Genomic DNA, 19,193 nt, shown 5'->3' with positions numbered 1-19,193 from the left:
TAGAGTTAACCCTTAGCACTTTAGTGTGGTGGTGAAGGTAAGGGCCCTTAGTGCAGTGGTTAGAGTTAACCCTTAGCACTGTAGTGTGGTGGTGAAGGTAAGGGCCCTTAGTGCAGTGGTTAGAGTTAACCCTTAGCACTTTAGTGTGGTGGTGAAGGTAAGGGCCCTTAGTGCAGTGGTTAGAGTTAACCCTTAGCACTGCAGTGTGGTGGTGAAGGTAAGGGCCCTTAGTGTAGTGTTAAGTGGCGGTACTGTTATTTGGAATGGCTGAGCTATGGAACATTTGAGTGTGATGCAGTATAAACTGAAATATCGTTTGCAGACTAGGCTTCATATTGCACAATAAACTTGGATATGAAAGGGTGGGTAATGTTAGGGACACTTTGGTATATTCAGCATTATTTTGCCGAATATACGGCAAATATTCTGCCACAAGTGTTGTGGTTTGGATGAACAGACAACAAACACACACACATGGTCCTTATAACCTCTAACCTGTCATATAACATTACTAATGAACTTTAACCTGTCATAACATTACTAATGACCTTTAACCTGTCATATAACATTGCTTTTAACCTTTAACCTGTCATATAACATTACTAATGACCTCTAACCTGTCATATAACATTGCTTTTAACCTCTAACCTGTCATATAACATTACTAATGACATCTAACCTGTCATATAACATTGCTTTTAACCTCTAACCTGTCATATAACATTACTAATGACCTCTAACCTGTCATATAACATTACTAATGACCTCTAACCTGTCATATAACATTGCTAATGACCTCTAACCTGTCATATAACATTACTAATGACCTCTAACCTGTCATATAACATTACTAATGACCTCTAACCTGTCATATAACAGGTTAGAGAAGGACGTGGTAAAAAGTAAATGTTGGGGATTGTTTTACCGTTAAGGTGAATGGATAATGGTTAAGGGGTAATGGGTCATGGGTTAACGACCCAACTCACTGTGGAATAGGCTTAGAAACTGGCTGTTAATTAATCATCTTATCGTTAAATCCCTTCCATCACATGGCTTCATAACATCGCTCCTCCGTCCGGCCTCAGGGAGAGCAGAGTTTACCAGGAGGAGGAGGAGGAGGAGGAGGAGGAGGAGCAGGAGGAGGAGCAGGAGGAGGAGGAGGAGTCCCGCTCCTCCTCCTCAGAAGCCCTTGATGTGGCAGTAGGCCTCCAGAGAGGAGAACAGGATGTAGAGCAGCCACAGGCTGACGAACAGCATGGTGGTCAGCACCTTGGCGGTCCGCGGGCCCCCCAGCTCCCCGCCGACGTCGGGCCGGCGGCGGTACATCAGCACGCCCACGCTGATGAAGGCGAAGATGGTGAAGAGCGTGACGGAGAAGGCCAGCGGGCCCGGGTCCACGCGGAACTCTCGGCCCTGGCTGTTCTGGTAGATGGCGGCGATGGACCACGCCACCTGGCACGGCAGCGAGAGGGTTAGTGCCGCTAACCACTCACTAACTAACATGACTAATGGTAGTACTAGCTGATAGGGGGGTACCAACTGAAGCGAAACATGATAATAGCTGATAATAACAAACTCACACTTCCACCCCAAATATTAACCAATACAAATGATACTACTGACTAGTGAGAGTAATGACGCTAACTAACACAGCTAGTTTAAGACTTTGGCTGCAAGTCAAGTCTCAAGTCCTGTTGGTCAAAGTGAATCGGGAGAATTTTAGCATCCACCTCTCCAGAGACTTAACCCTTAAAGTAAGGGTAAGGGTAAGGGTTAGGTCAGGGTTAGGTCAGGGTTAGGTCAGGGTTAGGTTAGGGTTAGGTTAGGTTAGGGTTAGGGTAAGAGTTAGGGTTAGGGTTAGGGTAAGAGTTAGGGTTAGGTTAGGTTAGGGTAAGAGTTAGAGTTAGGGTTAGGGTTAGGTTAGGGTTAGGGTAAGAGTTAGGGTTAGGGTTAGGGTAAGAGTTAGGGTTAGGTTAGGGTTAGGGTAAGAGTTAGGGTTAGGGTTAGGTCAGGGTTAGGTTAGGGTTAGGTCAGGGTTAGGGTAATGGTTAGGGTAAGAGTTAGGGTTAGGGTTAGGGTAAGAGTTAGGGTTAGGTCAGGGTTAGGTTAAGAGTTAGGGTTAGGGTTAGGGTAAGGGTTAGTCAGTTAGGGTTAGTCAGTGATTCATGTCTTACCCCGATGCCCAGAAAGACGTTGACAGCGTTCGAGCCGGTCACGTTCCCGATGGAGGCGTCCGCATACTGGTCCTGTATCGCCGCGACCTTACTGGCAAACGTGTCTGAGGGAGGAGAGAGGACGGCCGTTATCCAGCTGGAACGGTCTGATCAGCGCTCAGGGATCGGTTAAGGAAGGGAAAAATATAAACAGCGCAAAAACTAACTCTGGGTTATGCAAGCAAAATATCAGAACATCCATAGCCATATCTATCCCTGTAAGCTCAATATCTAACAATGAGGACGTTCAAATCAAACACTCATTCACTCACTCTTTCATTCCTGATTCATTCACTCACCTGTACAGAGGTTCCTAACTCATTCATATTCATTCACTCACCTGGTACAGAGGTTCCTAAATCATTCATATTCATTCACTCACCTGGTACAGAGGTTCCTAACTCATTCATATTCATTCACTCACCTGGTACAGAGGTTCCTAACTCATTCATATTCATTCACTCACCTGGTACAGAGGTTCCTAAGGCCACAAAGACCACAGCGGTGACGGAGTCTTTCAGTCCAACTGTGCAGCCGAAGTGAGAAGCAAGGTCTCCTGGAACACAGAAACCATCACCATCATCATCATCATCATCCTCATACTCATCCTCATCATCATCACCATCATCATCCTCATCATCCTCATCCTCACCATCATCATCATCACCACCATCATCCTCATCCTCTTCATCCTCATCATCATCCTCATCCTCATCCTCATCCTCACCGGTATGTATGTATTGGTATGTACTGGTATATATGTACCAGTATGTATGTACTGGTATGTGCTGGTATATATGTACTGGTATATACTGGTATATATGTGCTGGTATATATGTACCAGTATGTATATACTGGTATATATGTACTGGTAGTGCTGGTATATATGTGCTGGTATATACTGGTATATATGTACCAGTGTGTATGTGCTGGTATATCCTGGTATGTACTGGTATGTGCTGGTATATATGTACCAGTGTGTATGTGCTGGTATATCCTGGTATGTACTGGTATGTGCTGGTATATATGTACCAGTGTGTATGTGCTGGTATATACTGGTGTACTGGTAGTGCTGGTATGTTGTTACCTATGAAGGCGGTGAGCAGACCGATCATGCAGATGGACACCACGAAGCAGGCCCAGCCGTTCCAGTAGTCCGTCGGAGGGACGAAGGCAAACAGAACTTTCCAGAAGACGGTCAGAAAGTGCATCACGTAGTCGAAACACGAAGGCAGCTTCTCCTCCCCACAGTCCTCCTCATCATCATCCTCACCTGGCAGAGAAGAGATGGATACGGGGCGAGGCTTAGTTAAGTCCTTCTTAACGCTTCGTTAAGTCCTTCTTAAGGCTTAGTTAAGTCCTTCTTAAGGCATAGTTAAGTCCTTCTTAAGGCATAGTTAAGTCCTCCTGTAGGACTTAGTTAAGTCCTTCTTAAGACTTAGTTAAGTCCTTCTTAAGGCTTAGTTAGTGTTAGGGTCTGTAGGGTCTGTAGGGTTAGGGTTAGGGTTAGGGTTAGGGTCTGTAGGGTTAGGGTTAGGGTTAGGGTTAGGGTCAGTAGGGTTAGGGTCAGTAGGGTTAGGGTTAGGGTCAGTAGGGTTAGGGTTAGGGTTAGGGTCAGTAGGGTTAGGGTTAGGGTCAGTAGGGTTAGGGTCTGTAGGGTTAGGGTTAGGGTCAGTAGGGTTAGGGTCTGTAGGGTTAGGGTCAGTAGGGTTAGGGTCAGTAGGGTTAGGGTCAGTAGGGTTAGGGTTAGGGTTAGGGTCAGTAGGGTTAGGGTCTGTAGGGTTAGGGTTAGGGTCAGTAGGGTTAGGGTTAGGGTCAGTAGGGTTAGGGTCAGTAGGGTTAGGGTTAGGGTCAGTAGGGTTAGGGTCTGTAGGGTTAGGGTTAGGGTCTGTAGGGTTAGGGTTAGGGTCAGTAGGGTTAGGGTCAGTAGGGTTAGGGTTAGGGTCAGTAGGGTTAGGGTTAGGGTCAGTAGGGTTAGGGTTAGGGTTAGGGTCAGTAGGGTTAGGGTCAGTAGGGTTAGGGTCAGTAGGGTTAGGGTCAGTAGGGTTAGGGTCAGTAGGGTTAGGGTCAGTAGGGTTAGGGTTAGGGTCAGTAGGGTTAGGGTTAGGGTCAGTAGGGTTAGGGTTAGGGTTAGGGTCTGTAGGGTTAGGGTCAGTAGGGTTAGGGTCAGTAGGGTTAGGGTTAGGGTCAGTAGGGTTAGGGTCAGTAGGGTTAGGGTTAGGGTCAGTAGGGTTAGGGTTAGGGTTAGGGTCTGTAGTGGGTCTAGCAGCAGGCCCCTGGTGTTTCTCTCACCAGCGCTGACCGTGATGGCCTCTATGAACTGGTCTCTCCAGCTGTTGGTCCCCACCAGCAGAGCCAGGTTGGTCTTCTTGATCAGCTTATCTACCGTGTTCTACGGGTTAGATGATCACCACATGGAGCAGAGGACAGAGGGTTTAGATGATCACCACATGGAGCAGAGGACAGAGGGTTTAGATGATCACCACATGGAGCAGAGGACAGAGGGGTAGATGATCACCACAATATATACGCTATTATAGTATTCTTCTATGACATAACTATTATATTACTTATTTCATTATTGTTTTGAATATATTGTTATTACCCCCTAACCGTAGCCATATATATACACACAATGATAACTACTACTAGTGTATAAATGTTATAAATGTTTATATATTTATATATATATTTATATGATAGTGATATAATAGTGATGCAGTAGATATGATAGTGATATAATAGTGATGCAGCAGATATGATAGTATTAGTAATAGTGTTGATAGTGATATAATAGTGATGCAGTAGATATGATAGTATTAGTAATAGTGTTGATAGTGATATAATAGTGATGCAGTAGATATGATAGTGATATAATAGTGATACAGTAGATATGATAGTATTAGTAATAGTGTTGATAGTGATATAATAGTGATGCAGTAGAGTATTAGTAATAGTGTTGATAGTGATATAATAGTGATGCAGTAGATATGATAGTATTAGTAATAGTGTTGATAGTGATATAATAGTGATACAGTAGATATGATAGTGATATAATAGTGATGCATTAGATATGATAGTGATATAATAGTGATGCAGTAGATATGATAGTATTAGTAATAGTGTTGATAGTGATATAATAGTGATGCAGTAGAGTATTAGTAATAGTGTTGATAGTGATATAATAGTGATGCAGTAGATATGATAGTATTAGTAATAGTGTTGACAGTGATATAATAGTGATGCAGTAGATATGATAGTGATATAATAGTGATGCAGTAGATATGATAGTATTAGTAATAGTGTTGATAGTGATATAATAGTGATACAGTAGATATGATAGTATTAGTAATAGTGTTGATAGTGATATAATAGTGATGCAGTAGATATGATAGTATTAGTGATAGTGTTGATAGTGATATAATAGTGATACAGTAGATATGATAGTATTAGTAATAGTGTTGAGTGATATAATAGTGATGCAGTAGATATGATAGTATTAGTAATAGTGTTGAGTGATATAATAGTGATACAGTAGATATGATAGTATTAGTAATAGTGTTAATAGTGATATAATAGTGATGCAGTAGAGTATTAGTAATAGTGTTGATAGTGATATAATAGTGATGCAGTAGATATGATAGTATTAGTAATAGTAATGCAGTAGATATGATAGTATTAGTAATAGTGTTGATAGTGACAGCTGTCCTACCTTGAACTCGTACGATTCCTCGATGATGATCTCCATCTTGACGTGGTCTCCTAACATGGGCCGTCCCATCTCAGCCACGCGACGCTGCTCCGCGTCCTCCAGCACCTCCTCTTCCTCCTCCTCTCCCTTATCTGAACATCGCGTTAGATTAAGGTATAGGGTTAAGGGCTGGTTGGTAAGGACTGACACCCCTTTACCATACATGAAACCATAGCAGATATCACTACTAATACTGCCACTAACCTGGTGCCTCAATGTGGTGTTTACTCATCAGCACAACGCACTAGTGGCTACTCACTAGTCGTTACTCACTAGTCGTTACTCACTAGTGGTTACTCACTAGTGGCTACTCACTAGTGGCTACTCACTAGTGGTTACTCACTAGTCGTTACTCACTAGTGGTTACTCACTAGTGGCTACTCACTAGTGGTTACTCACTAGTCGTTACTCACTAGTGGCTACTCACTAGTGGTTACTCACTAGTCGTTACTCACTAGTGGTTACTCACTAGTCGTTACTCACTAGTGGTTACTCACTAGTGGTTACTCACTAGTGGTTACTCACTAGTCGTTACTCACTAGTGGCTACTCACTAGTCGTTACTCACTAGTGGTTACTCACTAGTCGTTACTCACTAGTGGCTACTCACTAGTGGTTACTCACTAGTCGTTACTCACTAGTGGTTACTCACTAGTGGCTACTCACTAGTGGTTACTCACTAGTCGTTACTCACTAGTGGCTACTCACTAGTGGTTACTCACTAGTCGTTACTCACTAGTGGTTACTCACTAGTGGTTACTCACTAGTCGTTACTCACTAGTGGTTACTCACTAGTGGTTACTCACTAGTGGTTACTCACTAGTCGTTACTCACTAGTGGCTACTCACTAGTCGTTACTCACTAGTGGTTACTCACTAGTCGTTACTCACTAGTGGTTACTCACTAGTGGTTACTCACTAGTGGCTACTCACTAGTGGCTACTCACTAGTGGTTACTCACTAGTCGTTACTCACTAGTGGTTACTCACTAGTGGCTACTCACTAGTGGTTACTCACTAGTCGTTACTCACTAGTGGTTACTCACTAGTGGTTACTCACTAGTCGTTACTCACTAGTGGCTACTCACTAGTCGTTACTCACTAGTGGCTACTCACTAGTCGTTACTCACTAGTGGTTACTCACTAGTCGTTACTCACTAGTGGCTACTCACTAGTGGTTACTCACTAGTCGTTACTCACTAGTCGTTACTCACTAGTCGTTACTCACTAGTGGTTACTCACTAGTGGTTACTCACTAGTGGTTACTCACTAGTCGTTACTCACTAGTGGCTACTCACTAGTGGTTACTCACTAGTCGTTACTCACTAGTGGTTACTCACTAGTGGCTACTCACTAGTGGTTACTCACTAGTCGTTACTCACTAGTGGTTACTCACTAGTCGTTACTCACTAGTGGTTACTCACTAGTCGTTACTCACTAGTGGTTACTCACTAGTGGTTACTCACTAGTGGCTACTCACTAGTGGTTACTCACTAGTGGCTACTCACTAATGGTTACTCACTAGTGGCTACTCACTAGTCGTTACTCACTAGTGGCTACTCACTAGTCGTTACTCACTAGTGGCTACTCACTAGTGGTTACTCACTAGTGGTTACTCACTAGTCGTTACTCACTAGTGGTTACTCACTAGTGGTTACTCACTAGTGGTTACTCACTAGTCGTTACTCACTAGTGGTTACTCACTAGTCGTTACTCACTAGTCGTTACTCACTAGTGGTTACTCACTAGTCGTTACTCACTAGTGGTTACTCACTAGTCGTTACTCACTAGTGGTTACTCACTAGTGGTTACTCACTAGTCGTTACTCACTAGTGGTTACTCACTAGTGGTTACTCACTAGTCGTTACTCACTAATGTTTACTTAATAACGTTTACCCGATAATGGTTACCAGATAATGTTTATCCGATAATGTTTGCTCCTTTAGGAAAGGATATTTCATATCCAAATCTGATAAACATAACTCTACAGTTGTTTGTCAAAACAGAACAGTTGTCGATATGAAGGGATGAATATATAGAAGGATGAGTAGATGAATGGGTGAAACAAAGGGCCAGATCAATGTCTTAATGACACATGCACCAGACATTCATGACCTCACATATTAAATACTTCAATATATCACCATGACTCATATATAACCTTACATTAGGGACATGTAGGTATATATTGTATAATGGTATATATCACTATAACCCGTTATTATATGTCATTATATAACCATCCACACCTGCACATGGACGTTATATATCATAGCTGAATCCCTAAAACTCTGCATTGTGATTGGTCCAGCAGGTAGCTGTACCCGGGTTAGGGTTAGTCCCAATGTCCTGTCAACATTGTACAACAATATAGTAAACCCTATATCCTGATACTGTATTATATATATATATATATATATACACTGTAGTTGTGGTTAGGGTTACCGTCTATACCAATGCTTAATTAAATGAAATAACCCATTATTATATTGTATAATTCTAACTTTATGATATAACAAATTATTATATTGTATAATTCTAGCTATATGATATAACGCATTATTATATTGTATAATTCTAGCTATATGATATAACCCATTATTATATTGTATAATTCTAGCTATATGTTATAACCATTATTATATAGTATAATTCTAGCTATATGATATAAGCCTCCACTTGTGTACTTAAATAGTGTTTATTCTACGGTCATAGGAGAGAGATTCTGAGAGAGAAGAATAGAGAGAGAGAGAGATCATGCTGTGCTCCCTCCTGATTGGCTGTCACACCTGTCCATCCCCACCCACCGCGTCTCCATTGGGGGGCGTCCAGCAGGAGGAGGAAGGAGGCGTGTTTATTGTACTCTTCACGGTCTAAGATCCTAAGGGTTATGGACTTCCTGTATGGGACACACATAGACACACATGCACAGGCACACGCACACACGCACACACACACACACACACAGACACATGCACACAAACACACACACACACACATGCACAAACAGACACACACACAATCACACTCACACACACATGCACACAAACACATGTGTTCAACACATGTGTTTACACACACACACAGCGAGTGTGTGAGACAGATGAGCATGCATGATGAACACATCGAAGCAGACACACGCAGTGCACACACTCACACACACACACACACACACACTCACACACACATCTGGATTGATGTGTGTGTGGCCAACGGTCACAGGTTCACAGGATCAGAGGTCACGCGGTCTTTGACCTTTGGGGTCTTTGTTCCCCACCAGGTGAGGGGTGCCGATCTCCAGGTAGAAGGTCTTGTTCTTCTCATACTCCTCATCATCGATGATGCGTACCTTGATGCTCTTACTGAAGGAGGAGGAGGAGGAAGAGGAGGAGAGGAGGAGGGAGGAGGAGAGGAGGAGAGAGGAGGAGGGAGCGAGGAGGAGAGAGGAGAGGAGGAGAGAGAGAGGGGGAGGAGGAGAGGAGAGAGGAGAGAGAGGAGGAGGGAGCGAGGAGGAGAGAGGAGGAGGAGGGAGGAAAGAGAGGGAATAGGGGAGAGGGAGGAGGAGAGAGGAGGAGGGAGGAGGAGGAGAGGAGGAGGGAGGAGGAGGAGGGGAGGAGGAGGAGGAGGAGAGGAGGAGTAGAGGAGGAGGAGAGTAGAGGAGGAGGAGGGAGGAGAGGAGGAGGAGGGAGGAGAGGAGAGAGGAGGAGGAGGGGAGGATGAGGAGGAGAGGAGGAGGGAGGAGGAGAGGAGGAGGAGGAGAGGAGGGGGGAGGAGGAGGGAGGAGAGAGAGGGCATAGGGGAGAGGGAGGATGAGAGAGGTGAGAGGAGAGGAGAGAGGGGAGAGAGGAGGAGGAGGAGAGAGAGGAGAGAGGAGGAGGAGGGAGGAGGAGGGAGAAGCAAAGGCAGAAGACAAGTAAGGAAAGAACAGCTAAGAAGGAAGATCTAAGGGTTAAGATCTAAGGGTTAGGGTTAAGATGAGAGGGTTAAGGTCAAAGGGTTAGGGTTAAGATCAGAGGGTTAGGGTTAAGATCAAAGGTTTAGGGTTAAGATGAAAGGGTTATGGTTCATGTATTCATGTATAATGGAGAGACTTTACACTAACACTACTGCTACGCAAATTCTTTTGCTATTCTGCTGCTGCTTTTCTGTGACGGCTGAGTTGATTTCTATTTTCTATTCTTGACATATTTATTAAGCTATTTATATATAATGCTTTGGAAATTTGAAGGACATGAGTTAGAAAGAGATTGGTTAAAATCTCATAATACAAAACCATACAATGGAACTCACACACACACACGCACACACACACACACACACACGCACACACACACACCGGAGCAGCGGGTCTATTAATATCAGGAATATCAGTGTCATTAAACCAGGACGACTAAAGCAGTGAACGAGACCAGGCCACGTCCTGCTGGGAATACCAGGGGCTACCCAGTGGGGATATCACTGGAGCGCTCCCTCTGTCACCAGCTAACTACCGGTTAACTAACCCTCTGTCACCAGCTAACTACCGGTTAACTAACCCTCTGTCACCAGCTAACTACCGGTTAACTAACCCTCTGTCACCAGCTAACTACTGGTTAACTAACCAGCTCCCTCTGTCACCAGCTAACTACTGGTTAACTAACCCTCTGTCACCAGCTAACTACTGGTTAACTAACCCTCTGTCACCAGCTAACTACCGGTTAACTAACCAGCTCCCTCTGTCACCAGCTAACTACTGGTTAACTAACCAGCTCCCTCTGTCACCAGCTAACTACTGGTTAACTAACCAGCTCCCCCTGTCACCAGCTAACTACCGGTTAACTAACCAGCTCCCTCTGTCACCAGCTAACTACTGGTTAACTAACCCTCTGTCACCAGCTAACTACTGGTTAACTAACCCTCTGTCACCAGCTAACTACTGGTTAACTAACCCTCTGTCACCAGCTAACTACTGGTTAACTAACCAGCTCCCTCTGTCACCAGCTAACTACTGGTTAACTAACCAGCTCCCTCTGTCACCAGCTAACTACTGGTTAACTAACCAGCTCCCTCTGTCACCAGCTAACTACTGGTTAACTAACCAGCTCCCTCTGTCACCAGCTAACTACCGGTTAACTAACCAGCTCCCTCTGTCACCAGCTGACTACCGGTTAACTAACCAGCTCCCTCTGTCACCAGCTAACTACCGGTTAACTAACCAGCTCCCTCTGTCACCAGCTAACTACCGGTTAACTAACCAGCTCCCTCTGTCACCAGCTAACTACTGCTTAACTAACCAGCTCCCTCTGTCACCAGCTAACTACTGGTTAACTAACCAGCTCCCTCTGTCACCAGCTAACTACCGGTTAACTAACCAGCTCCCTCTGTCACCAGCTGACTACTGGTTAACTAACCAGCTCCCTCTGTCACCAGCTAACTACTGGTTAACTAACCAGCTGACACTGTCACCAGCTGACTACTGGTTAACTAACCAGCTCCCTCTGTCACCAGCTGACTACTGGTTAACTAACCAGCTGACACTGTCACCAGCTGACTACTGGTTAACTAACCAGCTCCCTCTGTCACCAACTAACTACTGGTTAACTAACCAGCTGACACTATCATCAGCTAACTACTGGTTAACTAACCAACTGACACTGTCACCAGCTAACTACTGGTTAACTAACCAGCTGACACTGTCACCAACTAACTACTGGTTAACTAGCCAACTGACACTGTCACCAGCTAACTACTGGTTAACTAACCAGCTGACACTATCACCAGCTAACTACTGGTTAACTAACCAGCTGACACTGTCACCAGCTAACTACTGGTTAACTAACCAACTGACACTATCACCAACTAACTACTGGTTAACTAACCAGCTGACACTGTCACCAGCTAACTACTGGTTAACTAACCAACTGACACTATCACCAACTAACTACTGGTTAACTAACCAGCTGACACTGTCACCAGCTAACTACTGGTTAACTAGCCAACTGACACTATCACCAACTAACTACTGGTTAACTAACCAACTAACACTCAATAACTAACTACTGGTTAACTAACAAACTAACTATCACTATTAACTACTGGTTAACTAACCAGCTGACACTATCACCAGCTAACTACTGGTTAACTAGCCAACTGACACTATCACCAACTAACTACTGGTTAACTAGCCAACTGACACTATCACCAACTAACTACTGGTTAACTAACCAGCTGACACTATCACCAGCTAACTACTGGTTAACTAGCCAACTGACACTATCACCAGCTAACTAATGGTTAACTAACCAACTAACACTCAATAACTAACTACTGGTTAACTAACAAACTAACTATCACTATTAACTACTACTAACCAGCTAACTCTATCACTATTAACTATTGTTAAACTAACCAGCTAACTCTATCACTAACTAACTTCTGGTCCAGCCAAACCTTTCAACGGAGGCATTTCTTGTGAATAAATATACAGTTTAGTCACTACACCAAACACCGTAACCATAACAACACTAACCTAACATCCAACCCCATGTTACAACTTACCCTTAAGTAACGCCCTAACATTACATCCTAACGTAACGACCAAATGTAACACATATAATATGTATAGTTACTAACAAGCTTAATAATATGTATAGTTACTAACAAGGTTAATATTATGTATAGTTACTAACAAGGTTAATATTATGTATATTTACTAACAAGGTTAATATTATGTATACTTACTAACAAGGTTAATATTATGTATAGTTATGTGTGTGTAGGTTGTCTCATTTCAGGATGAGAGACTGTCTATATACCGTGTATATATCTATCTATATATATAGATACAGATATATATATACATACTGTGTATATATATATATATATATACACTGTATGTGTATATATCTATCTATATATCTATATACACATACACATACAGTATATATATATATATATATATATATATATACACAGTATGTGTATATATATGTATATCTATATATCTATAAACACATACACATACTGTATATATATATATAATGGTACATCTTGGTCTTTGTGCAGCCATCATTACAGTGAACAGAAGTTAACCCCATCACAAGCTGTTGCCTAGCGACTGTTACCCTGACACCAGAGCAGCTGGTTTGATGCTGCTCTTCTCCAGACCGTTCAGGATGATTAATGTCATAGAAGATGCAAAAGCACCGCATTTCAAACCACAAATTATCATAATAGTGTATATCAAATAAAGGATGTAATAAATACGTATAAAATAAACGTAGAAATGAAGGTAAAAAGGTAGAAAGGTAGAAACAAGGTAGAAAGAAAGGAAAAAGAAGAAGAAATTGGGTAGAAATTCAGATAACTTCAGATCTCTCTGACCTTTCGGTGACCCTAGACTCTGACCTTTTGGTGACCTTAACCAGGGTTAGATTATATGACCTTTAGGTGAACCTGACCAGGGTTAGGCTCATCCACAATCTGATCACAGCCTTACCCCTATCTCCAGCACGGAGATACACACACTCACACTCATACACACCACACACACACACACACACACACAAACACACACTCCTACACACAGGCGTGTACACACACACACACACTCCTACACACTCACACACACTCCTACACACACACACACAAACACACACTCCTACACACAGGCGTGTACACACACACACACTCCTACACACTCACACACACTCCTACACACACACACACACACACACACACTCCTACACACACACACACACACTCCTACACACACACACACAAACACACACTCCCACACACACACTCCCACACACACACACTCCCACACACACACACACACTCCCACACACACACACACACACACACAGGCGCGGCGTACTCACAAGATCTCGTCGTTGTTGAACTCCAGGACGCCGTGGGCGTCCTCAAAGTCCTCCCCGCCGCCCCGCGCCGTGCCCTCCAGGGTCTTGTAGGGCAGCGTGACCACGCCGCGGGCGCCCGAGGTCCGCAGCACCTTCAGCTCCACCGTGCCCACGCTCTCGCTGACGTGGCACACCGCCTCCTCCAGCGTGAAGACGCCCGCGTGGTCGTCGTCGAAGATGGTGACGGTGGCGGTGGCGGCGGCGCCCAGGCAGGCCACGGAGGGGTCGGCGGCGGCGGCGGCGGCGGCGGCGGTGGCGGCGCCAGGCTCCGCGTCCGGCGCCAGGACCCGCAGGTTGGACAGGTGGACCAGGAAGTTCTCGTCCTCCTCGAAGATGTCGTCGTCGATGATGCCCACGCGGACCTCCTTCAGCGTCTCGCCGGGCTTGAAGACCACCACGCCCTCGGTGAACTCGTAGTCGGAGCCCGCGTTGGCCGTGCCGTCCTCGGTGCGGTAGTCCACCGCCAGGGTGCGGTCGGGGTCCCCCCCCCGGCGGACCAGGGTCACCGCCACCGTGCCGCAGTTCTCCAGGCACTGGTAGGAGCTGGGCTCGAAGAAGACCCGGGCGACGGGGTCGGCGTCGCCCTCCTGCGACCGCACCTCCTGCAGGCTGACCGCCCGGCGCGCCTGGTCCGCCGCGTGCTTCTTCAGGATGTTGCCCGCGCCCGTCATCAGCCTGGTCGCCTGGCAGCGGTAGAAGGCCCGACTCTTCTGCTGCTGACTGAGGACCTGATAGTTGGCCAGCTCTATGAGCTGCTCCACCTGAAACACAGAGAGGGACGCTGTAGGACCCCCGGTACTGTCAGCTCTTCAGAACCCTGGTACCATACCCTGGTACTGTCAGCTCTTCAGAACCCTGGTACCATACCCTGGTACTGTCAGCTCTTCAGAACCCTGGTACCATACCCTGTTACTGACAGCTCTTCAGAACCCTGGTACCATACCCTGTTACTGACAGCTCTTCAGAACCCTGGTACCATACCCTGGTACTGTCAGCTCTTCATAACCCTGGTACCATACCCTGGTACTGTCAGCTCTTCAGAACCCTGGTGCCATACCCTGGTACTGTCAGCTCTTCATAACCCTGGTACCATACCCTGGTACTGACAGGTCGTTATAACCCTGGTACCATACCCTGGTACTGACAGGTCTTTATAACCCTGGTACTATTCTCTGGTACTGTCAGCTCTTCAGAACCCTGGTACCATACCCTGGTACTGACAGGTCTTTATAACCCTGGTACTATTCTCTGGTACTGTCAGCTCTTCAGAACCCTGGTACCATACCCTGGTACTGACAGGTCGTTATAACCCTGGTACTATTCTCTGGTACTGTCAGCTCTTCAGAACCCTGGTACCATACCCTGGTACTGACAGGTCGTTATAACCCTGGTACCATACCCTGGTACTGTCAGCTCTTCATAACCCTGGTACCATACCCTGGTACTGACAGGTCGTTATAACCCTGGTACCATACCCTGGTACTGACAGGTCTTTATAACCCTGGTTCTATTCCCTGGTACGCTCAGGTCTTTATAACCCTGGTTCTATTCCCTGGTACTGTCAGGTCGTTATAACCCTGGTTCTATTCCCTGGTACGGTCAGGTCTTTGTAACCCTGGTACCATACCCTGGTACTGACAGGTCTTTGTAACCCTGGTACCATACCCTGGTACACTCAGGTCTTTGTAACCCTGGTACCATACCCTGGTACTGTCAGGTCTTTGTAACCCTGGTACCATACCCTGGTACTGTCAGGTCTTTATAACCCTGGTACCATACCCTGGTACTGACAGGTCTTTGTAACCCTGGTACTGTCAGGTCTTTGTAACCCTGGTACCATACCCTGGTACTGTCAGGTCTTTGTAACCCTGGTACCATACCCTGTTACTGTCAGGTCTTTGTAACCCTGGTACACTCAGGTCTTTGAGTATACACCTCTCTGTCAGGATGTTTCTGCTTCAGCTCCTTGAGGATTTTGGCCATGTCCCTCCTGGTCTCCTCGTCGTCCAGGTCCTTCTCATCCAGCTCCAGACCCAGAGGACCGTCCAGGAAGTCGACACCGTGGGAGTTCAGCATCTTCCCGTCCATCTCAATGTCCACCTGATCAGCGGAGGGTACAGAGAATGGGAGGATTTCAGTTAAATTTTGTGACAGAATGACAGAAGTATTCTGTCATTCTGGTCCAAATGTACTTTTTTGAGGACCTGCGTGCTGTGTTTGACTACAGGGTTAAATAGTGCTGGGTTAGGGTTAGGTTAGGGTTAGGGTTAGTGGAGGTCTTGGGGTTAGGGTTAGTGGAGGTCTTGGGGTTAGGGTTAGTGGAGGTCTTGGGGGTAGGGTTAGTGGAGGTCTTGGGGGTAGGGTTAGTTAGGTCTTGGGGGTAGGGTTAGTTAGGTCTTGGGGGTAGGGTTAGAGGAGGTCTTGGGGGTAGGGTTAGTGGAGGTCTTGGGGGTAGGGTTAGTGGAGGTCTTGGGGGTAGGGTTAGTGGAGGTCTTGGGGTTAGGGTTAGTGGAGGTCTTGGGGGTAGGGTTAGTGGAGGTCTTGGGGGTAGGGTTAGTTAGGTCTTGGGGGTAGGGTTAGTTAGGTATTGGGGGTAGGGTTAGTTAGGTCTTGGAGGTAGGGTTAGAGGAGGTCTTGGGGGTAGGGTTAGTTAGGTCTTGGGGGTAGGGTTAGTTAGGTCTTGGGGGTAGGGTTAGAGGAGGTCTTGGGGGTAGGGTTAGTTAGGTCTTGGGGGTAGGGTTAGTGGAGGTCTTGGGGTTAGGGTTAGTGGAGGTCTTGGGGGTAGGGTTAGTGGAGGTCTTGGGGTTAGGGTTAGTTAGGTCTTGGGGGTAGGGTTAGTGGAGGTCTTGGGGGTAGGGTTAGTGGAGGTCTTGGGGGTAGGGTTAGTTAGGTCTTGGGGTTAGGGTTAGTGGAGGTCTTGGGGGTAGGGTTAGTTAGGTCTTGGGGTTAGGGTTAGGGTTAGTGGAGGTCTTGGGGGTAGGGTTAGTTAGGTCTTGGGGGTAGGGTTAGTGGAGGTCTTGGGGGTAGGGTTAGTTAGGTCTTGGGGGTAGGGTTAGTGGAGGTCTTGGGGGTAGGGTTAGTGGAGGTCTTGGGGGTAGGCGGTACCTTGGAGGGCAGAGGGCGGTCTCCCTCGGTCTCGATGATCATGCCGCGGTGCTTGCCCGCCCGGTAGTGTTTGTACATGTACTTGTAGAAGAGCAGGCGGCGGTCGGCGATCCAGGCGAACAGAACACAGATGGGGAAGAAGAAGAGCGTCAGCAGCGCCTCCCAGACCTGCACCACCCCCGGGGAGATCACGGCCAGGATGAGGTACAGCCAGATGTAGGCGAAGATGCTCCAGGACGCCGTGACGAAGAAGACGCGCAGGTGTTTCACCTTCCGCGTCTCCCCGTCCGGCACCACGTACACGCAGATGCCGATGATGACGAACATGTTGAAGGCGGCGGAGCCCACGATGGTGGAGGGGCCCATGGCCCCCGCCGTGAAGCCGTGGCCGATCACCTCGATGACGGACAGCAGGATCTCCGGCGCCGAGGAGCCCAGCGCCATCAGCGTGAGGTTGGACACCGTCTCGTTCCAGATCCGCACGGTGGTCGTCATGGTCTCCCCGTTGGGCCTCTTGATGGTGATCTCCTTCTCCTGCGAGGTGATGACCTCGATGGAGGCCATGAAGCGGTCCGCCACGATGGACACGCCCAGGAACATGTAGACCAGCGCCACGAAGTAGACGGTGGCCCGGGCCACCTTGTCCCCCGAGGACGGGTTCCGGGGCTCCCAGACGGGCAGCAGGACCCCCCGGGAGCAGGGCTCCGCCTCGCTGCAGTTGCGGTTGGTGGGAACCATGGAGACGGAGCCGTCGGAGGCGTGGTCCAGGCCGGCGGCCGTGGGGGGCTGCAGCAGCAGGAGGAGGAGGAGGGTCGCCGTAGCGACGGCTAGGGATGGAGAGCAGAGGGCGGAGGGTGTCCAGCGGGCCATGGTGACCTGGCAACCCGTATTATGGGATGGATCCTGACTCTAACCCTTAAGAGAGAGGAGGGAAGAGAAGGGTATGAAAGGTAGTTATGTTAGGGTTAGCTCAGGGGGTAGAGCGGGTTGGCTGGTAACCGCGAGGTTGGTGGTTCGATCCCCGGCTCCTCCTAGCTGAGTGTCGAGTGTTGAGGTGTCCCTGAGCAAGGCACCTAACCCTAACTGCTCCCAACGTGCTGGCTGTCGCCTTGCATGGCTGACGCCGCCGTCGGTGTGTGAATGTGTGTATGAATGGGTGAATGTCAGGCAATATTGTAAAGCACTTTGGGTGGCCACTGGTTACAGAAAATGTGCTATATAAATGCAGTCCATTTACCATTTTACCATGTTCTTAAAATAAATGTTGGTTTTACTGTCACACTAAGCTAGTATATTATAGCCAACCGCCTGAACCCATCACAGTATAAAAATGAGTGTAAACTATTCATAGAAATCATACTCGATAACATACTAACTAGGCTTCGTGCTTCAACATGAGATCAACTAAAACAACAACTCAATACATATCATGTTATTAATAAATATGGATAATCTCCACGGATAAAGATCTATCAACCTTTTGACTATGGCTACTGGTTAGATCAGGGATGGGCAACTGGCGCATGCGGCCCACATCCTCACTCTGAGGCCCGCAGATCATTTAAGATTGACTCACTGAGGTCATAAAAGATCCCAGGGCACTTATCGCAAAGAGTAGGGGATCCCCCCGGTGTCCTGGCTTAAACTGCCCAACCAGGCTCATTCAATCTGGCCCCCTAATCATCCCCCTATGTATAATTGGCTCATTCATTAATTCCCTCACTCTCCACCTCCAGCTGGTGTGTGGTGAGCGTTCTGGCGCTGATTGGCTGCCGTGCATCACCCAAGTGGGTGCTACACATTGGTGGTGGTTAGTGAGGTCCCCCCCTTCGCTGTAAAAGCGCTTTGGGTGTCTTGAGTGTCGAGAAAAGCGCTATATAAATTCAATTAATTATAATTATTAAGATTGGAAAAAAAATAATAATAATGATTTTTTTTTTTTTTTTTTTGCTACAACTGCACTGAATATAATGCTAGTTGTTGCACTTAATGTAGGGCCACTGTTTCAGTTTTGTGCCGTCATTGAATGAGGATGTATGTGACTTTGCACTGGAAAAAAATAAGAATCACTCATGTGGCTTTTAAAAAAACTTGTTGTGTTTGTCGTTTAACAAGAGTATAGACACGTTAAAATGCATTTGAGCATGGAGAATATGAAAATCACCATGAAATCACCAGCCTCCACTGATACAGACGTATATATACACATCATTTGTTCTTATTTTG

The 19,193-nt window shown here is 46.5% G+C and overlaps 1 protein-coding gene across 1 annotated transcript; it reads right to left on the bottom strand.

Annotated features, from left to right (window-relative positions):
• Positions 1 to 1,179: 1,179 nt before the first annotated feature.
• LOC311350684 (sodium/calcium exchanger 1-like) lies at positions 1,180 to 17,837 on the bottom strand (the record flags this gene model as incomplete). The annotated part of the gene is made up of 10 exons (XM_084470747.1): positions 1,180 to 1,452; positions 2,175 to 2,278; positions 2,680 to 2,769; positions 3,301 to 3,486; positions 4,506 to 4,605; positions 5,926 to 6,056; positions 8,769 to 8,860; positions 13,824 to 14,623; positions 15,798 to 15,962; positions 16,968 to 17,837. 10 exons carry the CDS (start codon positions 17,835 to 17,837, stop codon positions 1,180 to 1,182), a joined length of 2,811 nt encoding a protein of 936 aa, XP_084326873.1.
• Positions 17,838 to 19,193: the final 1,356 nt, after the last annotated feature.

This window comes from Micromesistius poutassou, assembly GCF_964030765.1.
Source record: "Micromesistius poutassou genome assembly, chromosome: 7".
NCBI lineage: Eukaryota > Metazoa > Chordata > Actinopteri > Gadiformes > Gadidae > Micromesistius > Micromesistius poutassou.
The sequence above is the reverse complement of the archived record's forward strand: the minus strand, read 5'-3'. Positions and strand labels throughout refer to the sequence as shown.